We start from the raw sequence: 25,195 nt of genomic DNA on the forward strand, positions 1-25,195 counted from the left end.
TGATTCAGACAGCTTTACTCAAGCGGTTGGAGAGGATTTTCGAAGCCTGTTTTCCTTCTGTCTTTGTCCCTGACGCTGAGGAGGAAGTTACTTCCCTGAAGCACTTGCTGGAGACAAACACCTCGCCAGTAAGAACACAAGAGGCCTTAGCTGAGAGTGGGTGAGTAGACAGCTCCCGGAGAGCACGTGTGACTGTCAGTGTCAGTGGCTTTGTTTGTAAATATCTCACAGCATTGTTTTAAATACTGTATTTGAAACTGAACCATGTGCTAAAAGACTTAAAGAAAAAAAAATCCCTGCTTCTCCACTTCTGAGATGTTTCTTTTGTTTTAAAACCATCATTAGCCTGTCATGTTACCTCCTGACTACCTAGTGTGATAAAGAAGACGGTTTTTGTTTTAGACAGTGCCTGACTATATAGCCCATGCTGCACTCAAACTCAAGAGCCTCCTACCTCAGCCTCCCACATGCTGAGATAACAGGTATGTGCGTGCACACCGGGCTTAAGTGAAAATGTGTCTCCACACTTGGTTTAACTGAAAATTTGTTTTCACCTTCTCAGTATATAAATCATAGCTTTTCCTTAATTTTTAAAATCTTGTATTTTCCTTTTAACTGTATAAATACTATACAGCTAAAAAAGCCTTTGTTTTCTTTCTTTTTTTTTTTTTCAACTACAGTGACTCTTGAGAATTAGGTGGGTTTTTGGTTTTGTTTTTGTTTTTTTTAAAGATTTATTTATTTATTATGTATACAACATTCTGCCTGCATATACACCTGCACGTCAGAAGAGGGCACCAGATCTCATTATAGATAGTTTGAGCCACCATGTGGTTGCTGGGAATTGAACTCAGGTCCTCTGGAAGAGCAGATAGTGCTCTTAACTACTGAGCCATCTCTCCAGCCCCTGAATGCCCTTGTTTTCTTTTCTTTCTCTCTCTCTCTCTCTCTCTCTCTCTCTCTCTCTCTCTCTCTCTCTCTCTCTGTGTTGTTGTTGTTGTTGTTATTGTTTGTTTTGCTTTTTAAGACAGAATTTCTCTGTGTGGTCTTGGCTATCCTGGTCTTGCTTTGTAGACCAGGGTGGCCTTGAACTCAGAGTGATCCTCGTGCTTCTGCCTCCTGAGTGCTAGGATTACAGGTGTTTGTTACCACGCCTGGCTAGCAGTTATTTTCTTTATACAATGTCTTTCTGACCCTCATTCCAGATGGGCATCCCTAATCTGGAGATTCAAACTTTGAAGCGCTATGAAATTCAAAGTTTTTGGGAGCTGTGGGTGTAGAGCAGCTGTGGGTCGCTGGCCTAGTGTGCTTATCCAAGGCCCTGGGTTTGACCCCTAGCACTGAAAAAGGAAGAGAGGCTGCCTTTTTCTTTTTTAAATCCACAAATTTTTGAGCATTGACATAACTTTCAAAACTTTGTAATTTTGGAGCATTTCAGATGCCCAACTGATAGTCTATACAGATATTCCAAAATCTAAAACAGTCTAAAACCAAAAACACTTCTGCTCTCCAGCACTTCACATAGCCTCTCTTCTTTATTTTCTACATCTTTCACTGCCTCCTAAGAGCCTTCATGCAATTTTACTTGATCAAAATTTACTTGTGATCAAATTTATCAAGCTGTCCTTCCCTGTCTCACTGCCCAACAGCTTTCCTGCCCCTGTTTAGACTTCCTGTATAGCCCATTTGGTGCAGCCTATAGGGAACGTGCATAAGACACAAAATGTTACTCTGTTCTGCTAATACAACTCTGTAAGTTGTTATTGCTGACCCAGAACATCGCAGCGAAGGATCTTGATGTGCTTTGCTCTCAGCAGTGAGCATTCTGTTCTTTAGTTTTGTCTTCACAATGACCATCTCTCCTTTGCCTCTGCTTTCCTTCCTACAATTCTTATTAATTATTTGATGTTAGAAATTTGTTTTCTCATTTTAATTTCAATGTTACTCCTATGTCTGGACTGTTCTTTTTATATGTTGCCATTCCCCGCCTCGGGAAGCACCCTTTTCTTCTCAGGGTTCCCTGTCTTCCACTTAACTAAGTCACTGGTAACTTGTCTGTCCCTCTTCATGGTTTCAGTATTTCTTATACAGGTTTTCACCTGTCTTGATTCCATTCAAGACTGAGATTTTTGTTTGTTTTTTCTTGTTGATTTTGAAAGAAAAAAAGCGGGCACTGATGGTAGTGGTAACAAATCTCTTTCCAAGAGACTCAATCTAAGGAAACAATATACACCATAAGATAATAAAAGATGGCCAAATAGTAAAAGATATCTTACTGAGAGATGTAGGTTATAGCTAAGCAGGTCATGGTGCATGAGTACCTTGTAGCCATTGGCAAAGTCAGCAACCCTGCTCTGTCCACAGGGTTTTGTCCCCATATCCCTGAAGATACCTAAAATATTGAAAGTGTTGTATTTTTCCTATATGTCCATTTATAAATTAAACTTAGTAAGAGATTATAAGTAATAACTAATAGAATAGAAGATTACACTGTAATAAGAGGTGAGTGTGGTATCTCGGTGTGCCTTATAGCGCTGTGCTGTGAGACGCTGCAGTGTCTTTGTGATGACGCGGTATGAGGCTAACACTCTAATAGCACCTAACTGAAAGTTAATGTGTGTTGTTTTACTAGAATTTCCCCTTTAATATCTTCATGTCATAGTTGACCACAGGTAACTGAAAACCATGAAAAAGAAATGAGGGTGACAGATGGAGTAGAAGGCACTTCTGTACACATGCAGGCCAGAAAATACAATCTGGAAAAAAATAGAAAAGTATTTGTTACATAATATAATTGCACCTTTGTTTGTGAATCAAAACACAAGCAGAGCTGGACATAGTAGTGTGTAATCCCAGCACTCTACAGGGAGAGGCAGGAGGATCTAGTGGGCAGCTTACCTGAGCTAGTGAGACTCTGCCTCAAACTACTAAAATAAACATTCAAGCTGAAACCCAAATATTGAGTAACTCTATTAAAATAGTGGTGCCAAGATAGGTGTGGTGACACACACCTTTAATGCCAGCATTCAGCACTCAGGTGGCAGAGGCAGGTAGATGGATCTCTGAGTTCAAGGCCAGCCTAGTTTACAAAGTGAGTCCAGGACAGCCAAGGCTACACAGAGAAACCCTGTCTCAAATAACCAAAAATTAATTAATTAGTTAATTAATCAATAGTGGTGCCAAGTGGCTAACCTGAAAGTTACTACATAGCCAAGGATGACTTTGAACTTCTGATCCTCTTTCTCCTGAGTGCTAGGATTTTAGACCTGCGCCACTGTGCCAAGTTTCTCAGGGCTGGGGATAGAATCCAGGGATCTAGGCATGCAAGGCAGCAGCCAACCAACTAAGCTATAGCCCCAGCCCTTAACTGTTTGTTTGTTACAATAAAAAAGGACAATCTAGGAGTGGAAAGATGGCTTAGCAGTTAAGAGCACTTACTGCTCTTGCAGGAGACCTATTTTCAGTTCCCAGCACCAACATGGTGGCTCACTGCCATCCCTAACTCCAAGGCCAGGGGTTCTGACACCCTCTTCTAGCCTCTGAAGATATGAGGCACAAATGTGGTATACATACATAATACACAGGCAGACAAAACACTTATTCATGTAAATACATATTTTTTTAAGAAATAAACTGGTTCCTGGACTGTATTCCTTCATATGAATTTAGCTTACCTTTCTAACCACTGTTAGTGCTAGCTCTTGATTGCACTGATGTCAGATGTGAGATTAACTGCGTAGTGCATCATCGGTGTGGTGACGGGAAAGCCATGGTGAAAGCGCTTCAGTAACCTGTTGTTGGCTTCCTTGTGGCCTTTACAGTGAGCTGATGGATGTATGGACGGAACTGCAGGATATCCATGACGCACATGGCTTGCGATACCAGTGGGGTGGCTCCCATAGCAACAAGAAGCTTTTGTGCTCCTTGGGAATAGACACTCGAAACATTGTGAGTTTGTTAGAATCTTGAAAAGTCCTTTAATCAACCTGTGTGTTTTAAATTTTACTATTCTCCTGTTTAAGCTATGATTATCTAGCTCTACTGGAAAATGATTGGCTGAAGTGTTCACTTATTTTGAATATGACAGTTCTAAGACACCGTAATGCTCCTCTAAAGTCAGTGGCTCTCAACCTTCCTAATGCTGTGACCCTTTAATACAGTTCCTCATGGTGTGGTGACCTCCAACCATAAAATTATTTTCATTGCTACTTCAGAACTGTAATTTTGCTACTGTTATGAACTGTGATGTGAATATCTGTTTTCTAATGGTCTTACGTGACCCCTGTGAAAGGGTTGTTCAGCACCAAAGGTATTACAACCTGCAGATTGAGAATCACTGCTCCAAGGATTCTTTTTTGTTTTTCAAGACAGGGTTTTTCTATGTAGCCCTGGAACTTGCTGTGTAGACCAGCCTGACCTTGAACTTAAAGAGATCCACCTGCCTCTCTGAAATTTCTTCAAAAATGTCTTATTTTTGAAAATTTTTGTTTGTTTTTCCTTAACTATAAAATGAAAATTTGGATTGGGTTACATATATAAACATAGGTGTGTGCGTGTGTGTGTGTATATTGGGCTTTTTTGTTTGTTTGTTTTTTGAGACAGGGTTTCTCTGTGTAGCCTTGGCTGTCCTGGACTCGCTTTGTAGACCAAGCTGGCCTTGAACTCACAGCGATCCACCTGCCTCTGCCTCTCTGAGTGCTGGGATTAAAGGCATGTGCCACCATGCCCAGCTACATGTGTATATTATGTATGCACGTGTATATATATTATGTATATACCTGTAGTGTGTATGTATTATGTATGTCCGTGTGTGTGTTATGTTATACATGTAGTTTGTATGTATATATGAACCCATATATAAAGCTTACAGTTTATTCAGTATTCACAGTCTATGATAAAGTATTGTAAGCATATTAGGAACAGTCTCATTGTACGACAGACAAACAATTCTCTAAGTACATGCTCTTTCTCCCTAATACAAATAGCTGTTCACTGGCAATAAGAAGCAACCTGTTATAGTGCCCATGTATGCAGCAGGGTTGGTGAGTACAGAATATTTCTGCATATATTTATCGTTATTGCATTCATTCTGTAAAATCATCTGATGTAGCATGACCCAAAAAAAGTAGATGTTTGTTTTAAGGCTTGGTCTGACATAGGGTTCTCTATGTAGAACAGTCTGGCCTGCCTGCCTTTGCCTCCTGAGTGCTAAAATTAAAGGTGCACTACACCTGCCAGAAAGTGTATTTTAAAGCTGGTTCTGATGCTTCATACATGTTATTTCATACCTCAGGAGGCTGAAGCAGAGGATGGCCACAAGTTTGAGGCCAGCCAAGCTACATAAATTGTAAAAAGCTAAGGTGACATAAACCCTGGAGCTGGAGAGATGGCTCTGAGGAGCACTTGCTGCTCTTTAGAGGACCTGAGTTTGGCTTTCAGTACCTACAGCTCACAGCCACCTGTAACTCCAGTTTTAGGGGTTCAGTGCCTCTGTGGGAACCTGTGCTTTTTAAAAATGTTTAGACTTGTCTGGGCATAGAACTCCCGGTGGTGGTTACGCACACCTTTAATCCCAGCACTCGGGAGGCAGAGGCAGGCAGATCTCTGTGAGTTCGAGGCCAGCCTGGTCTACAGAGTGAGTCCAGGATAGCCAGGGCTACACAGGGAAACCCTGTCTTGAAAAACCAAAAAGAATCATAAAACTTAAGTCTAAATTCTACCACTTATGTGTGCATGTAAACTGTACCTTTTGTTGTAAGTCCACAATTTATTTTCTGTGAACAAGCACTAATTTTATTGGCATTGAACTTTTTGCAGTTTGTTGTGGAATTTTCTTTCTTACTAGATTCTGCTCCCTTATTTACTGTATTTTGTATGCTTTTCTGTTCTAGGTAAATACAGTCCAGAGCATTCTTTAGTTATTGGCTATTTGAATTTCTCTTTTTCTCAAACAGTAGTAGTATTCCAGAGGTTGTTGGTATAGTCTCTTGATCTGAGTAGGAACTAGGAAGTTGACTTACAGTTCGGTAAGCTCACCAGCTTTGGATTTTCCTACAAGGCAGTTTTAGAAGTTTACAGATTCTGAGGTTAGTGACGTAGCAGCTGTGTGTTCACACACATGCACACAAAGTGAAGAGTGATTTAGGTGTAGAGTATACGCGTCAATAAATATTTAAGAGCTTATCAAGGTTTGGGTTTTATTTGTTTGGTTTTCAGAAGGAATAAATATAAGCACTTTACTTTGGTCCTCAGCTATGATAATATTGTGTAAAAACTTTGCTTTTTAGTGCTTTTACCTGGATTATCCATTTTGTGTTTGGTAGAACCTTGATACCAAATGGTTTTGTTTGTTTGTTTGTTTCTATACCCATATAAAATAATTTCTCTTTTTACTTAAAAAGTGTGTTTGAATTGCTTTAGATCCAGTGGATTACATAGTATGTCTTCCCTCTGAAATGGTAGTCTCTCCTAGGCCTAGGATCTAAGTACTGAGACACCGGCCCAGATTTAAACACATTAAATTCACTCTAAAAGACATTGTGCTGTCCATGCAGGCAGAACACTGTATACATAATAAATAAATAAATCTTTAAAAAAAAAAAAAAAAAAAAAAAAAAAAAAAAAAAAAGACATTGTGCTGTCAAAATACCATTGTTAGAAAGGTTACCTTTTTGTGTAATGTTGATATCTTAAGCATCATAATGTAAAATCTAATTTAAAAATGAAAGATTTTACTTCAAAAAATGATATTCTAAAATTATTATATATACAATATTTGAAAAATAATCTTTTTCTCTTAGATTGCCATTGTTATAAACTTTGTCTTGATCCCTCTCCAATTAATGACTGATGCACTGTTTTCAGGGTATGTTAGAGCCCACCAAGGAACCATTGAAACCACTCTCTGCTGCAGAAAAAATTGCTTCTATTGGCCAGACAACCATTATGGCACCAGAAATGAACACATGTACTTCTGAGTCATTCCAGGTAAAAGATGTCCCTATGTGTCCAAGTGACTATGCATGAATATGGACATAAATCACACATACTGGCTTATTCTCCTTAATATAACTTTTATTTTATAGTTGTAAAACTTGATGGTGGACATGTTAACATTCTTAGAGTACAATGAACAAATCTAATTTTCAAAATTAAAAAGATAAAATATGATACAGGATGGTTATTATTAGTAAGTTTTTTAACCAGTCCAAGTCACAGTCTCTAGATTTCAATATTCACACTGCAAGGGAAAGTCATAGACACGGACACAGACCTGGTGAGTGCCAGACTCGCAAAGGCTGGGCAACACTGCATTTGTGCCAACGCTCATGGCTGTGTCTAACAGTGTGTGTTCTATAGGAATGGCCCTCCAAAGCACTGTTTCAAGGTAAAGTAAGTTTGGGGGAAATACTACACCCTTGTAAGCACCCTCGGGCATTAACAGTACATAGTCAGTGCCTTTAAGACTGCAGTAAATGCTGCTGTTTAATTTTACTTCATTTCTCACTTTATCTGACCACAGGACCCATTTTTAGGACTCAGGAAAGCACAGCATACTTCTGTGGAAATAGCATTTTGAAGAATATACTTTAGAAAATGATGTATAAAATGTAGGTCCAACCAGTTCAAATGTGTTTCAGGAAACACCTGTTTCTGCTGCTGTATGCTACTGTGGTTTTGTGGTTGTTAATGTTGTAGCTTTTCAAGACAGGGCTTCTCTTTGTAGCAACGGCTGTTCTTGAACTTGCTTTGTAAACCAGGCTGGCCTTGCATCTGCCTGCCTCTGCCTCCTGAGTGTTGTGATTAAAGGTGTGCACCACCACTGCCTGGCCACTGTGGTTTATTCTTTGGTATGGCTTAAATTTCATTTCCAAGCCAGAATACTGCTGGCACAGTATTAGTAGGTAGCCAAGCCTGTTTGCTATGTATTCTGCCTGCCTTTGTGGATGTCTGGGCAGCATGTCTCAGCTGCTCTGCTGTCCTTGCCGCACACTGCAGTCACAGGCCTGCTCTGTCTACACTGATTCCTAAATCACCACCACAACGCATCCACTTCTTCCTTGCTCATCACTCACAATCCTCCAGTGTTGGCTGCTTTGCGATACTGAGGGAAAATGGAGCTTCTGTACTGAGACACTTAGTGTCAGTGCTTCCTCTTTTCTCTTTCTATGAAGCCATTCCCGTAGCTACTGCTCAGCTCATTGGGGTTGGCTGTGGCTTGTTGTGAGGCTCCTACATCTTAGAAGCAGCTTCTAGTCATAACCTTACACTGTGTTCTATTCTCATATCACTTAATTCAGACTTAACCAAAAGCATATTCCAGGTGACCAAATGGAATACATATATTTTAATTGAGAATTTTGTGTTGAGCTGCTTAACTGCCATCACCCAATTACGCAATCACTGCTTGGCTCCATACCTGTGGTTCAGGTTAAAAATAGGCACCTGAATGCCGGGCATGGTGGCGCACGCCTTTAATCCCAGCACTCAGGGAGGCAGAGACAGGTGGATTGATGTGAGTTCAAGGCCAGCCTGGTCTACAAAGCAAGTCCAGGATAGCCAAGGCTACAGGGAGAAACCCTGTCTCAAAAAAAACCCCAAAAAATAATAAAATAAAATAAGCACCTAAGGCCCATTATAAAGACCTTCTTCATGTAAAGCGAGTGTCTTACCACTGGTCGTCGGCAGGCCGTGTGTAATTTTATGCCACTTTTTTAGTTCATACAGTAACCCTGCTGTATCCTGTGGCGGCTGTGCTGTTCAAGTTAACGGCCATAGCTTGTAATGCGAAGGCTTGCAAGTTATTTCAGGAAATACCTGTTCAGTACCTCAGTCTTCTTTCTGTTCCCCAGAAACCTTATACTCCACATTCCTGTGTGTTTTCATTTTCAGCATCATTAAAAAGTAACTTTCAGGATACCACAGTTGCATAGTTCATTGTCAATCTGCCTACTCTATCCCAATTTAAATACTTGTTTTATGGTTTTGGGTTTTTCCCACCCCAACTAAAGTAGGATTTGTCGGTCCTACAACCATTGCTTCTTTCGTTAAGAAAAATTCCAGCACTTGGGAGTCTGAGGCAGGTAAACCTTGAGTTCAGGGTGGAGTAGATTAGTAATGATACCATGAGAATATAAAATTCAGTAGATCAGAAATAAAACCAAATAAAAGGTAAAAGTCTTGGAGGGGACACCTGGGTTGGGTTTTGAGGGGTTGTCTTGGACGCACATTTCAGTGTATAGAAGCAGATCTGAGGGACTTATCCACTTGCTCATCAGTAGCAGCTTCAGCCGCCTGATGGGCTGTTTAGTTGTGAATCGGCGTTTTAGACGGTTACCTCATACCATGCAGCCTCTTTTCAATAAGAAAACATACTTGGAAACGCTAAATGACTGCCCCAGGTTGCTCATTAGTGGGTCAGTGGTGCTAGGGCCAGGCCTCCTGCCTCCTGCTCCATGTTTCTGTTCTGGTGCTTCTGCCTCTGCAGGAATCATCCATTGCACGGCGTGTGATGCAGAGCTGGTTCACATGCCTCTTTCCCGTGGCTTCTCTTTGGGTTGCCTTACTTGTGATGTCATTATAGTGAGCCACCTTGTTAAAGTATGCTGCTTTTTTATCTTCCTCATTTCCACTAAATGTTGTTAATTCATATTTAGTGGCTCATTGTCATAATTTTGGTTGTCCTCAAAATGTCATAAACATCCATGAAAAGCCAAAAATTCCAGCAAATCAATGAAATAGTTCTAATTTTCCAGCTATTTGATATCACTTACATAAATGTTCATCAAAGAGCTTGTACCTTTTTTCCAGAAGTGTTACTGTATAAGCTTAGGTTCTGCCCGTTTCCTCACTGTTGCACATAACTACTAAAGGTCTTTATCTCTTATCTAAAAGTGGGATAACTTAGATCTGCTCAAATGCTTCAAGGTTCTGTTTGCTCTGAGATTAGCGAAAAAGATTTTTCCATAAGTGTTTATTATAATCTTTAGCTAGGTTATAAACTAGGTTTTCTTCAACATTATTTTTAACATATGAAATTATTACAGATATCTGTGATATTACAAAGATAGAACAAAGAAAAGGACTGTATGTCCTTCACCTATGTGAAGGCTGTCTTTCACATAACTATAGTAAATATAAACTGTAATCAGGAATATGATGCCAGTTATTTTTATATTGTTATGTATCACTTGGTCATGCGTAAGATGCAGAAAACCACCCCACAGTAAGCATACAGAACTCTTTCCTCACCACAGAGACCTCCCTTAGGAGCTGAGGGTTTAGCTCAGTGGTAGACAAGTGTGTCAGGCCCTTGGGAGCTAGTACACAGCACAGACACGGAACAGAGACACCCTTCATAGTTACACTCCCTCTGTCCCTCTTTTATTCCTGGCATTTCTCCGCCTCCCCCGCACCTCCCCTGCTGTATCTCTTCCCCCCCCCCCCCCCCCCCCCCCCCCCCCCGCCCCAGACAGGGTTTCTCTGTGTAGCTTTGGCTGTCCTTGACTCACTTTGTAGACCAGGCTGTCCTTGAACTCAGAGATCCGCCTGCCTCTGCCTCCTGAGGCTGGGATTAAAGGTGTGCGCCACCACGCCCAGCTTCCTGGCATCTCTTAGTGTTCGCATTCACTTGGTTTTATACCTTCCTCCTCAGCCTCCAAGCTGGACAAGCTGAACTTGGCTTTTGGAGACTAGATGTTTATATTAATCTGTCTATCCCTATTTTACCAAATAATTACAGTATCTTCCCCAAAGAACGAATTCATGTTCCTGTTCTATATGCATCAGTGTAAAGTGTAATGTTGTGACAGTGCCCTCCTTACAGTGAAGGGTAGGGCTAGCAGTACCAACAATATGAAAGTAAATAAGAAACAAAATGTTAGCATGTAAAAGTCTAATAGAACACGTTATTTCCGTAAATGTTGTCAACACACCAACAAAAGAGAAAACAAAAACTAGTCTACTGTATAAAAAAACCTCTTAGAGTGAAGTGGCTGCTCACTTACAGAGCACTGTCTCGCTAGCATTTCCACATCTGACCCCACTAGCACTATGTCTTTTCATAACATTCCATACACACTTAAAACCAAGTAAGGCTGAAAGTCCATCTGTGACAGCTAAACATGCATTTTGGACACACATTCTTGGCAGCTGAAGAATGAAGTTCGTATGCACATCACTGTAGGTCCCTGTGCTCCTGTTGCAACTTTGCCGCTGCTTGAGCTCCCTTCACAGCTGCAGCAGCGGCGGCGGCAGCAGCAGCACCAGCACCCAGAACACATCACACGGAACCATTCAGGCCTGCCCAGCTCTGCCATTGCTCACTGTGTGTTATGAAATGTAAAGCCCTGGGGTACTCAGCCAGGTATAAGAATCAGGCTAGTGCTTTAGTTCCTGAGTTTCCCGAGGCATAATGGTGCATACAGTGATCACACTGGAGGACTGAGCAGGAGGAGTGTGAGCTCAAAACCAGCCTGGCTTCACATAATGCACTTCCGGCCAGCCTCAGGAACTTCACAAGACTCCGTCTCAAAACAAACAAACAAGCAAGCAAGCAATTATTTTCAAGTAAATTCTAAGTCAGAAAACTTGACTAAAATAAACACCTGACCTGCTGTGGGGCACACACCCACCTATTTGCCATCTGTTGAATGTCTTGAAGCATGCGGACAACAGGTTTGAGACTATCCTGAGAAATTTAGCAGGACCTTATCTCAGATATACATTAAGTGGGCTGAAGAGATGGTTCAATAGGTTAAGAACACTTACTTTGCAGGCATGAAGACATAAGTTTGAATCTCCCACACTGAAATAAAAAGTGGGTGTATCCACTCACAGACTGTAACCCCAGTGCTGTGCAGGACAGGGATTAGAGGATCCCTGGGGTTTGCCAGCTCCTGTTGGATGAGTGACTCTGTCTAAATGGAGTAAGGTAGAGTGGATAAAGCAGCATGTTTATGTCTTCCTCTGGTCTCCACACGAATCTCTCTCTCACACACACATACTTTAAATTAGATATCTGAAAATCAGCATTTTTAAATGTGTATCTCGTCCAGGCATGGTGACACACGCCTTTAATCCCAGCACTCAGGAGGCAGAGGCAGGCAGATCTCTTGAGTGTGAAGCCAGCCTGGTCTACATAGTGAGTCTCAGGCCGGCCAGAACTCCAAAACTACATAGTAAGGCCTTGTCTCAAAAACAAACAAAAAAAGTGTACATCTTATTTATTGGCCCACGGTTTCTTTTCTTTTGAAATGAGGACACTTGTAAAGAACTAGAGACCTTGGATTCTTTCTTCTTATTTTATATTTCATGAGACAAGCTAAGCAAAGGTCATAACTAGCTACTTAGAGTTCCTCTAATCTTCTCTGTTGTATTGTATCTTATCTGTTAGTGTTACGTGTCTAGTATTTAGGTAAATGTAATCACTAAGTTTAAAAAAAAAGTCTTTTAAATACTTTTCTTGAAATCTAGCAGTTTCAAAAGCAACTTGAGAAAGATTGAAATAGAATTAGTCTATAAAATTGTTTGAAAATGTAAAAGATACATCATTTGTTGGATGCAAATTTTATATAATAGAACAATAAGCATACTGTTTATAAATTCTGCAATTTCAGTTTGTGTTATTATTTGCAGATAGCCTGAAATTGCATGTTATCCAAAATTTGCCAATAGCTACATTGTTGCATAAACGGTCTTTTGAGGGGGTTGCTTTGTTTTAAAGATTCTTTACATTGCTACTACATATACTGATTAATTTTTTAATTTATTCTTTATTTATTTATTTATTTTTTTTTTTTTTTTTGGTTTTCAACTCTAGGAGTCTCTCCCACCTGTGCAGTTTGACTGGAGTAGCAGTGGCCTTACTAACCCTTTAGATGGTACGTCTCTCCGTAGAGCCTCTAGCAGCAGGGCTAGAGCTAAGAAAGCTACACAGTTCAGACAGACTTCTCTCTGCTGATTTCTGTTTTTGAACATAACTTCTTATTCTTATCTTTGGAAATTCAGGCTTTCTTTCTAAATAGCAATTGCTCAAGATTCCAGCCATTACTGTTACCAACAATATCAATGCCCAAGTATTGGTAGTAAGAGCAAGGTAAAGTCTTAGCTTCTTTATCTTAAGTCAAAATTAGATAGTTTAAATGATATTTTAGCTAGGACCGATTTATTTGAGTATTTTATGGCTTTACTTTGTGAACTTTTCTTGGTACAAAGTCTTGTGACTAGAGATTGCTCCAAAGCATAAAGCACAATTATTCACCTAACCAGAACCAGTGTGCATATAGATCATATTTATTGACTTAATGTAGTTTTCAGATTCAGTAGCACTTTATAGAGTACTTACATGCTAATGGGAGAGGAATGATTTTCATGATTATTTTTAAACTTATCGCCAAATACTAACAGAGCAGTTCCAGAAATCAAGTGGTTTTTTTTTGTTTGTTTGTTTTGTTTTTAATGACTTTAAAACTCTGAAAGGGGAGTAACTTATACAAGTACTGTAGGGCCTTTAACACACAGTGCTAGTTTTAGAGTCCAAGCTATGGGTTTTCAGTGGACCCTGAGTTATAATTGCTTCTTAAGTTGTTTGAGCCATTGTCCAGAATATTTGTTACTGTCATCTCAGTGGCTCTTACCATGCCATTGTTTGAGGCACTCTTAGCAGCTTTTCCTTGTAGCTGGTCCTAGGGCACCTGGAAGCCATCTATTGAATGTCCTGCTGAAGGAAAGCCTGGATGCACCTTTTGCTGTTGTCTGATGTCTTTAGTCAAATCATCATGCTTTTTATTAACAACTTCTTTAAAAATGTATACTATTTGTGATTACTTTTGCAGAGTTAAAGGGGAACAATACAGCTTATGCATCAGGGCAGGGCAGTTACAACGCCCATGTTGGGTTATTTTAAGTAAGATGCATGTCCTGAAACTTACAATTTCGTCATTCTTTTAAAAAGCATTCATTAGAAACCAGAAATTATTCATAGAAACTAACATGAAAGATCAGGCATGTAGTGATTTAATGTTGGGTTAAAATTGTTTCCCTTTAACTAGTATGCTTTCCCTGGTCTTTATGATACCTTTCAGTTTTGATTGGAAGAGCTGACTTCTAACTAAAACCTAACAAAGTGTTACATTTCTTTACATTGTACATGAGGAAATATACATTGAGTTAAGTTGTTACTTTAGTTATGAAAACCTAATGCTGTACACATTGTTTTAATGTTGATTTTTAAAATGTGTAATGACTACTAATTATAACCTGCATGTTCAAGTGTGTGTCTTACCCCTTTTTACACATAACCCCTCCTCCCTTGGCTTACCTTCTGTGTGGCTGCCTACCAACACGGTCACTGAATTCCAAGCTAGTGGAGGTTCCACTCTTCTGAACCTTGATTTCTTTGGGCCCGTGGATGACAGTAGCTCTAGCAGCAGCACAATCCCAGGTCAGCAGAGCATTTAACCATAGTTCTGGTTGTTACTAAAAGCATGACCACACTTGACTTTCCTATAAACAAGAGAACCCTAGATTGTATTCTCTCTAGTACCTTTCCTTCATCTATCTTCCTTTCTAATGTCTGATTGTAAGAAACAGCTTACACAAAATGCAGTTTAAAGACAACTTTCTCAGAGGGTTATGTTCAGCGCTGACAGTGGTTTCTATATAATACAGCCCTGATGGCTTTAGACAACTGAAGATGTTTTGGGTTTCACCCTCTCTGAGTGAGAAATATATTGTATGCTATTTTGAAAGCACAGTCTATAAAGCCATTTGAAAACAATACTAGTTTACAGAGATAATGTTTTAGTACACAAGGATGACTTCATATTATAGTGTCTATAATATGTAACTTTTACAAATTCTAGCATTTTAATTAGTTCTTATTAGTATTGCTAAATATATAATTGAATCCAAAATGTTGGGATCTAGCATGTAGTTATATAGTCCCATATCAAAAAAATTACTATTTTTATGTAGCTCTTAAATAGAAAGCATACTGTTAGTTTCTATGGAGGAAAAAGAATGTTAACAAAAGCTATGAACCTAATAGCTAAACATTAAGCTTTTCTAGTACCTGTTAATGTTCAGACCTACAGTTCATTGACCAAAGGACTAATGTATTTGTCATTTTCTAACTAAATAAAAGATGAAAATTACAATGGCATCTTAATGTTTATATTTTATTGAATATGATTTGAATGAATCCCTGTCATGCCAAGTTGTGATCTGGTAATCACTGATCATCACTGGTGTTCTACTCAAATGCCAACCTGGAATGCATAGTGAGGATTCCCTTCTGTGCCCACTGTGGCCAATTTGTGAGTTGTTTTGTTTTGGGTGAGTCTATAAGGAGACCCAGCCGCCCACTTCAGTGGTTTATCAGCCATGATGGTATATGAAGGAAAGTAACAAAGTCAGCTAAGGGGAGCTGGACCAAGATACCCTTCTCTGTGCTCCTGCCACAGGGAAGTCCCGCAAATCTCTAGGATACAGTAACTAGATTTCTCAAATCTAAGGTCCTGGTTTTCATTTTCATTGTTTTCAAAGTTGTTGAAAGTATATGGGAAAAGTCTGTATCTGGTTTCTCTACTTACTTAAACTTGATATTTTACTACTTAAGAGTTCTACTAAGTATACCTGACTTATGAAACAGCCCGAAGAGCCAAAATTGACAATTCATGGTACTTACTGGAGGTAAAGGGAGAAGCCAAGAATTATCCGAGTTTCCTCTCAGCTGATTATGGTCAGAGTCTGCATTATAATTTAAAGGGGTCATTTTTTCTTCTGGGTGCCTAAAACTTGGTTTAGATTTAAATTTTGCTTATATTTTAAGCTCATTTAAAAAGCATTGATAAAGAACACAAATAACCTGGTCACTTAAAGAAGTGCAGAAATGACCTGATGATTGGGCTCAGGGTACAACTGCAGGAAAAACAGTCAGTTTGGAAAGTTCAACGCTGCAGTGAGCATGAGCAGAGCATGGTCCAGTGCGTCCTCTCTCTGCTCCCGGGGAGACCTGTAACCTCATCAATGTGCTCTGGCTGCTGTATAAATTTAGCTACAAAAAATTTGCCTTGGCTTTTTATTGTTACTAGGTTTTATTAAAACTACTCCCCCAGGCTTCAGGTATCAATGCCTTCCTTAGTGTTCCATCTTACCATTTGTTTGTCCTTTTTTAAAACTTGTTTATGGGAAAGTCATTTTATCTTAGCTTGCTGTTAAATATCTTGTGTGTGATTCTTAAGTGGTTGGCATAGAATTTAGTTGGCTACCTTAACTGTGTAATTAAGCTGTGCCTCATTAAGGTTCTATTTTAAAAAAAAAAAAAAAAAAAAAAAACTTCCATTTAAAAAAAAACTCTAGTTTATCGTAGATAATTGCCTTGTTTCTGGAAATGTTAACTGTAGTTGTTACAGATCTCAGTCATTTTTTAGTTTGGGGGAAGAATGTTGTTTGGGGCTAGAAAGGTGTTTTTGGTTTTTTGTTTGTTTGTTTCTGTCACTGTCAGCACTCTTGTTTTCAGTCTACCATTTACTGCTGACAGCTGAGTGCCCAGTATTTTACAAACCCATCAAAGATGTCACTGGCACTTTCCTGTTCCCAGTCAGGATGCAGGTGCTGTGCATGATGTGTAGAACTCTCCTTCAGCATTGTGGGTACGTGGAAGCTAGCCTTTAATAGTGGAAGAGAGAAGTAGTGTGGGTTCATTTGATCTTTATGTCGGCACCTACAATTTCATACATTTTAACTTTGGACTATGTGCTTACTGTAGAAAAACAAGTTATTAAAGTATGTCTTGAAAGTGTATGTTAATGAGCTGTTAAGAACTTGGGAGCCAACATGCACCTTCCTCCTTGATGGCCTGGTGACTGTGGAAGCGGTAGCTGTTTGGTTTCTGTAGATAGCTGAGATCCATACTTCTGTCTGTGCTCACACAGAGCCGGCTCAGGGAGCAGAGAACTTGTTCAAGCATTTATTATACTTTTAGTATAATCTTGTAGCCTCTTCTTAGAAAATAAAATTGAACCAAGTACAGCCATGCACATCTGTAGTTCCAGCTGAGGCAGGAGGATCACCTGAACTCAGGAGTTTAAGACCGGCCTGAACAATATTGTAATGAAAAAATAACAAAAATAATAATAATTTAAAAATGGAGAAGCTATCAAACATTTTTTGTTAATTAATGCTTAATTATAGCCCCAACTTAGTTTCCTTTCTGGTACCCTAACTGGGTATCTTAACTGTAGGCTACCAGATTTAGATGAAACTATACATGCACTTACCCACTTTTTCTGAAAGCGTTTTATCCTCTCCACCTCTTACTTGAAGAACATGCAGTCTATTTCTAGTAATAATTTGATGCTTTTAATAATTGTTCACACCTTTAGTCATAGCTAAGGTAACCAAATCATTTTCTACAGCAGAGACTTTATATCAATCTCTAAGTCTCTGACGTGGAAGAAAATATTGGAGTTTAAAAAAAAGATGAGATCAGAACAAAGTTCAAAATTAGGCTCATTAGCCAATTTAAACATTGAGGCTCTTGAGCTGGAGAGATGGCTCAGCACGTAAGAGCACTGGCTACACTTCCAGAAGTCCTAAGTTCAATTCACAGCACCCACATGGCAGATCACAAACACCTTTACAGAGACTGGCAGGCAGGCAAAATACCAGTGCACACAAAATAAAGAAAAAATTTTTTTTAATTTGAGAATGTTGGCACTAAGTGTAGTGGTATTTCCAACACTCAGGAAGTTGAGACAGGAGAATTGCCATGAGTTAAAGCCAATGTAGGCTACAGAGAAAGACCCTGCCTTAAAATTAATAAAATAAAAATAGAGACGATCATAGCATGCTCATTCTATTTATAAACACTGATGTGTCAGAAATGAATATAGATGTGATGGAAATCTTGAAACATTTGGGAGGCACCAGCTACGTACAGCATTTATTTCAAAATGGAATTTCTATATGTTCCTTTTATAGATACTTAAAAGCCTACCAGTTAATGTAAAAAACAAAACAAAAAACATGGGACTGTAGAATTGGCTCAGTGGTTAAGAGCAAAGGACGTGGGTTCTGTTCCCAACACCTACATGGTGGCTTGCAACCATCTGTGACTCCAGTTCCAAGGCTCCTACACCCCTTTCTGCCCTCCATGGTACTAAGTGTGCAAGTGATATGCAGACATCAGTGCAGACCAATACACACAAAAAATAAACATAGATGAACACAGCAGGCTCAGCAGACAAAAGTGCCTGCTGCTCAAGCCTGGTAATCCAAGTTCAATCCCCAGAAACCGTAGAAGGGTGGCGGGTGAGCACCAGCTGCAGTGATCTGGCATCCACCCACCGTGGCACACCTGCCCTCATGCCGGCACACACAGTAGTAACTTCTCGCATTCGGAAGAGCAGCACATGATCTGACAGCGAGTGGTGCTTATGCAGACTCAGATGTGGGTAGAGATGCTGTTACGTCTTGGATTGTGGCTCACTGTAACCCATGCAGCTTGCCCTCACTCACTGTCGTTCTGTGCTGTAAGGTGTGGACCCAGAGTTGTATGAATTAACAACTGCTAAGCTGGAGACCTCCACCTCAAGCCTCAAGGTGACCGATGCATTTGCGAAGCTCATGTCGACAGTGGAGAAGACAAGCACGTCGACCAGGTAAATGCCTGCGCTCAACTTTGTGTTCTGGTTTAAACAGCTACAAGCAAAGCATGCAGGAGGCAGTGTTCGGGCGCTAAGCTGACTTCGTATCTTAAACCTAGTAGATGGCAAAGCCTAGAAAACATCAAATTAATGCAGAAGACTGACAGATGAAGTTTCTTCCCCCTGCCCCTTAGGAATTGGTTCTGATTAAGTACTGAGGTGCTGACGCCATGAGAAACATCCCTATCCCTTCATAACAGTGGAGAAGAGCACTTTTCAGAACTAGTTCACACTCCTGGCCTCACATGAGCTGCTGTGTTCACTTTGAAGCTAAGATAGAGTAAAGAAAATGCTTTTTTTTTCTCAGAATTTTTGTTACTGTGCACCTAATTTGAGGCATCATGCACTCCTTTATGGGAGCCTCTTTAGGGACAGTCATCTCCTGCTGCTGGGCCAGGATAAGCCAGTTCACACAGGGCAGACACTCCCCAGATCACCATCCACCTGAATCTTCAAGAGGGATGTTTATATGTGCCAGTTGTCCACTTGGGGAATTTTAGAATTTCCTATTGAATAAACCACACTATTTAGATTTATCTTTTAAAGTGAATTATTTCATAAGAAACATCTATTCCTCCCTTTTTCTTTACAATTTAAAAAAAAAAAATTAGCTTAATGGTTGCAATCTCTTTGGTTGGTTGGTTGGTTGGTTGGTTGAGACAAGGTCTTTCTGTGCAGCCCTGGCTGTCCAGAAATTTGTTATATATAGATAGGCTGGCCTTGAACTTAAAACCATCTGCCTCTGCCCCCTGAGTGTTGGGGTTAAAGGTGTGCACCACTATGCCTGACTTAAATGATTGCAGTGTCTTTTAAATGAAACTTTATTCCGTATGGGTGTTTATTTAACAGATGCTAACAAATTTGAAAAGCTGTTGTTACTTGTTTTATGACTGTAGATGTTTTTAACTTTTCCAGGAAATAAATTTAGAGCATATAGGTTCTTTTGTCCACAGGTTCACTCCATGGCTGTCATTGTCCTGCATTTGTGCCCCCAGCACTGCCGGCCTGCATGTTAAATGAGGCGTCTGCCATTGGCTGTTATGGGACTTGTGCTTTATTTTCTGAGACTCCCCTGCCCTTCTGAGCTAACCCTACAGTTCCATCTTCTGAGGACTTCCTAGTAGGAGAAGTCATCCACTGTGCCAGCAGGGGGAGCTCTACCCCACATTGTTAGCTGTGAGCCTTCTTTTTCCCAAGGGCCCAGCCTCTATTGCTACTAAACTTTTTTCATCATCTTCTTAACTAAATAATAAATTAAAATTGTAGCACACATCTAGGAGGGATGTTGTAGCCTCTCCATGATAATTATCTGACCTTTCTGCTGCAGAGGCACTGCAGAACAAACCCAGGCCTGCTCGCAGACTCTAGGTGCTACCACTGCACTTTTTTCTCAGACCCACTTTAACATTTAAAATGAAATGTATTGAAATCAAGCTGCCAACTTTGGATTTGATTTTGAAGAATGTTTTGTTGTTTGAAAATAGTGAGAAAGAGCTGAGGGGTGGTGGCACACACCTTTAATCCTAGCACTTGGGAGGCAGAGGCAGGCAGATTGCTGTGAGTTCGAGGCCAGCCTGGTCTACAAAGGGACTCCAGGACAGCCAAGGCCACACAGAGAAACCCTGTCTCGAAACCTCCCCCCCCCAAAAAAAGAAAATAGTGAGAAAAATATTCACATCTTAATATTAGTATTTAAAGTTACAAAATATCACCAGAGGAGTTTGAGGTGTCTTTGTTTTTAATTTTTGTTTTTGGAGAGGCAGAAGTTGTTACAATTTTTTTTCTTTTCTTTTTTCTTCTTCTTCCCCTGCCCCCCCCCCCCCCCCCCCCCCCCCCGCAATGCTGGGATCAAACTAAAAGCCTCAGGCATGCTGGGCAGATGCTTAAAGCAGAGCTTCAGCCCAGCCTTCCCCTGTAGGCAAGTGGCACATACGATTTCAGAAGGCTTCCTCAGTAACTTGATCGTTAGGATTTATTTCTTTTCCTTTTTAAGTAAAGATTATCAAAGTCATCTTGGGTTGTGACAGTACATAAAAGAGTGTGGGAAAGCTTTATGAAAAGAGCTGCAGAATAAGAGAGGGTTAAGGCAGTAGTTGAAGTAGGTGTACTGAGGAAGCATATAATTTCAGTACTTAGAAAGCTGAGGCAGGAGGATCATAAACTTGAGGCCAGCCTAGGCTACAAAGCAAAACTGTCTCTAAAAGCAAAGAGACCATAGTTGCGATAGAGGACATTTGACAGGAGACACTCTTTTCTTTTATCCTTTTCTTCTTCTTTGTTTGTTTCTTTGTTTCAGGACAGGGTTTCTCTGTGTAGCCTTGGCTGTCCTGGACTCACTCTGTAGACCAGGCTGGCCTCGAACTCACAGAGATTCGCTGCCTCTGCCTCCCAAGTGCTGGGATTAAAGGTGTGCACTACCATGCCTGGCCTTTCTTTTTTCCATTTCTAAAGTACGTTTGTTTAGTTTTTGTCTGGGCTGATGGGTGCTCTCTGCTTGAGCCTCGGTGCACATGTGGAGGTCAGAGCACAACTTGTGGGAGGCAATTCTCTCCTCCCACCGTGTAGGTCCCAGGGACAAACTCAGGTCATCGGGCCTGGTGGCAAAGCTCCTGTACTGCTGAGCCCTCTCGCAGACCGCACACACTTTTCTAAGAGCCTTTGAGTACGTGAGGAAACTCGCTGTGCTCTTCTCTTTCCATAGGTTGTGACATCTTTTAACTTCACTTATTTTCTTGTTTGTGGTGGCTGTTTTGACACACTCTATTTCTGACTGGAGCCAGTTTGTCCCTCCTTAGGCAACCTGGTACCCGACTCTGGAGGGGCCACCACCTGATGTCAGACTTTGTGCAAGCCAAATTAGCATAGCACACTATAGCCCAGAATTCCCAGACTTAAGCAGGCCTCCTGCCTCAACCTTCCCGGGAGCAGGACTACAGGCATGTGCACTGCGCCTGGCTGTGCTGGTGGGGTGTTGTTCCCAGGGCCATGTGCACGCCAGGTGAGGACTGCACTGCTGATCTGTATCACCAGCACTCAGCTTGTTTTTAAACAAGTCCTTAGTTTGAAAATAGTTCCATCTTCTTGCTCAACTGTCCTAATATGGAAAAAGTTTAATTTCTAATGTAAATTAGTGCATGGTCAGCTGGTAAGTATCTACAGAGGCAGTAACTGACATTTGTACATAGTGGCTAACATGAGTACTTTGGGGCTTTTGGTTTTAGATTTTATTGATTTAATTAACATATCAAAATCTTTTCTATATGTGTAAATTCACTAGTTTCCAGTAGTTCACAAAGCTTTACAACTATTATCATTAAATTAACACAGAAAAATGTTTGTTATCTTCAGCCTCAAAAAATCCCTATATATATTTAGCTGTTACTGAGGTTTTAGCATGCCTAGCATGCACAGGCCCTGAGATTGAGCCCTGGTGCAACATGGCAGAAGAAGGTGGGGCTGGGAGAGTGCCATACTCAGGCTTGTCTCAAACTCAGGATTCCTCACCCTTGTAGGTGCCAAGATTACAGGTGTGTACACCACACAGGGCTTCAGGACCTGTGGAATCTGGTTGTGACAGTCTCGTGTCGCCTGCTGACCTGGAACACTTCTTGGCACTCACCTCCATAGTGCTGGGCTGGAATGTTTTGTGTTCCCACCACACTCTGCAAAAACCGGTCTGACTTTTGCCTGTAGCTATCCTAGTGGGTATGAAGTTGTATCTCATTGTTGTAATTTGCATTTCTGTGGTAGCAGAGCTATTCAACATCTTCTGTTGTGCTTCTTAGCATCAGGCCTCTGCCTTTAAGGTCAGGGTTAGGCCCCAGCTGCAGAGTCTGCCTGTTTTCAGTCAGGTATTTGTAAGCTTTCCTTATAGGTTACACGTGCCAGACCTTTATCAGATACATAATTTTCAGATACTTGGCTACTCTGTTATCCTTCCGGTTTTTATACCATGTATTAGCATTCAAAAGCCTTTAGTTTTTAAAATAGAGTTTCTCTCTGTAGCCTTGGCTGTTCTCAACTTGCTCGGGCTGGCCTTAAATTTGAGCTCACAGAGATCCGCCTGCCTCTGTCTCCCAGAGTGCTGGGATTACGAGTGTGCACCACCATGCCGGGCTCAAAAGCCTTTATTTTGTTTAAAACCCAGTTCGTTTGGGGTTTGTTTGTTTGGTTGGTTGGTTGGTTTTGTTTTTGTTACTTGTGCTTTAGGTTGAAGAAATGATTGCCTGAATCAAAATTAGGAGGCTTTTATATCTAAGAGTTTCTATTCCAACATGAGGGTCTTTAATGCACTTTGGTTTGGAGTTTTGTTGGTTGGTTGGTTGGTTGATTTCTTGAGACAGGGTATCTGTGTGTGGCCCTGGCTGTCCTAGAATTCACTCATCTCTACTCTGGCCTCAAACTCACAGCGATCGCCTGGCTCTGCCTCCCGAGTGCTGGTATTAAAAGTGTGTACGACCACGCCTGGTGCTGTTTGTTGTCTAAGAAACGCCAGATCTGGACTGAATATTGACTCACCTACTGGTGTGATTGCCATTAAAGAATTGGGCTTTCTGCGGTCAGTTCCAAATGATCTTTGCTTTGAAATTAATCTGTGACTATAATGATACTTTGAATATACTTACCGACCTGATGGGCTTGGATGGTGTAGGTGGCCTTGTGTACTGTTTGGCCACATTCGCTGGTCATCGGGCATTTCCTCATCTCTCCATCAGTTCACCAGAAGTTCTTGTGCATCCGTGATAGGCTTCAAAGTACTTGTTAGAGTGAGGGAGATGTGTTAAATAGGCATTATTGACAAGGCCAGAGACCTGTAAGGTTCCTGCCTGTGCCCAGGTCTCGTGCTGCCACCTGCATCCCAGCGTGGCAGAAGGCTCTCTCTCCTGGAATCCCTGTTAGTTTAGAAAGCCTGAGGTTAATAACTTACCATGTCTTGCACCACACCTTTCTTGTTGAGGTAATGTTGGTAGTTTTGCAGTGGGCAGGGGAAATCGGGGTGGGCAGACTCTTATCAAGACTTTAGCACTGTCCTGGTGCTGAGTAACATTTGAACACGGTTGCTGGGTAGGTGCTTCCAGCCTTACGTAAAGCTTCGCTCCTGTATGCATGTACGTACAGACACCTATGTCCTCACGCTCGATTCAGGAGCAGCAACAGAAAAGCCAAAAGCTGTTCTTCACTCAGTAGCTAGCAGAGGGGAAGCAGCCAGATGCCGAGACTGCCAACCACACACCGTAAGAGGGCGTCTTTTCCCACTGACCTACAGCACAGAGGGGAAGCCAGCCAGATGCCCGAGACTGCCAGCCACACACCGTAAGAGGGCGTCTTTCCCCACTGACCTACAGCACAGTCCCATTAACACACTTATCTTTTCTCATTGGCTGATAGGAGACCAAAAAGAGAGGAACACCTAAGTGAAGAAGCCGCGAAGGTGATCGCCAGCCTTCCAGACTTAACCTTCATGCATGCCAAGGTGTTGATGTTCCCGGCCACTCTGACACCTTCCACGTGCTCCCAGGCACAAGCAGACGGGTAGCTGATTGAACTGGACAATTTTAAATACTTTTTCCTTTCCTCCATCTCTTCCCTGCCATCAGAAGCATATTGTTATAATTTACAAATAAATCAATCAATTCATGTTCAGCTGATTTGTTGGTAAGCCACACTAGAAAGGTATACATAGTAATGTATATTTATTTACATACTGAAGTCCTAAATTTATATTAGAAGAAATGTAAATAATTGGGGATGAACATTTTTGAAGATTTATTCTTTTGTGTTGCTGGGGTGTATACATTTATGTCTTTGTGAAATACACTGGTGGTGTCCTTCTTAAAAACTTTTGAAATAAAAAAAGAAAATTAAAATTAAAACCTCCACTGTCTGTGAAATCCCCTTCAGTCTTCTCCCATTGCACCGACTGCTCTTAATTTTCCCTGTCGTATGTTCTGTTACCTTCATTATCACAAAAAGCTCCAAAATTCGTTTGATTTTCAATTTTGTAAATGATGGGTCTGTTGGGACCTAGCGTTTGTTAACTTCTCTGGGCTGTTTTTAGTCTTTTCAGTCTGGCATGTTGCTGTGTGACCTTTTGCAGAGGTCACGTCATCACTGCTCTCGGTTGCGCACTGTGGATCACTGTCAGAAAGAATTGGATTGCAGGCTTGAAAGAGATTGTGACAGTTTTAATTAGTGTGACCTGGAGGAGGACCAAATTATATGAATGTCTTAAAATGAAATTTGTAGAAGTCTTTCTGTTCTCTCATACCACTATTTTTTGAGGATTTTGCACAGTGTAAAACGACATAATCATAGATTGCTATGGTTTAGGCTGTATATACAATTAAAAAAATATATGGGTTTTAAATGTTTGGGGAAATTCCTATGGAAAAAAGAGAGACATGTAGACGAGCCTCTAACAAAGGTTAATGTGCATGCCCAAGGGTTTTTGAGATTTCAGTGTGTAAATTTCCTTTTAGCTTATA

General features: G+C 40.7%; 1 protein-coding gene across 2 annotated transcripts in view; it reads left to right on the forward strand.

Annotated features, from left to right (window-relative positions):
• Aftph (aftiphilin) overlaps nt 1-24,760 on the forward strand; it is a 55,846-nt gene extending 31,086 nt beyond the window's left edge. Inside the window, exons 3-10 of one of the 2 annotated variants that reach the window (XM_051165339.1) lie at nt 9-160; nt 3,822-3,948; nt 4,986-5,042; nt 6,865-6,987; nt 12,821-12,881; nt 14,363-14,443; nt 18,542-18,665; nt 24,099-24,760. In XM_051165339.1, the coding sequence (XP_051021296.1) occupies nt 9-160; nt 3,822-3,948; nt 4,986-5,042; nt 6,865-6,987; nt 12,821-12,881; nt 14,363-14,443; nt 18,542-18,665; nt 24,099-24,246 (873 nt within the window). In that variant the 3' untranslated portion in view covers nt 24,247-24,760. The remainder of the gene's footprint in view (nt 1-8; nt 161-3,821; nt 3,949-4,985; nt 5,043-6,864; nt 6,988-12,820; nt 12,882-14,362; nt 14,444-18,541; nt 18,666-24,098) is intronic. The other variant, XM_051165340.1, reaches the window with a different exon arrangement.
• The last annotated feature ends 435 nt before the right edge of the window (nt 24,761-25,195 follow it).

This window comes from Acomys russatus, chromosome 22 (assembly GCF_903995435.1).
Source record: "Acomys russatus chromosome 22, mAcoRus1.1, whole genome shotgun sequence".
NCBI classification, from domain to species: Eukaryota; Metazoa; Chordata; class Mammalia; order Rodentia; family Muridae; genus Acomys; species Acomys russatus.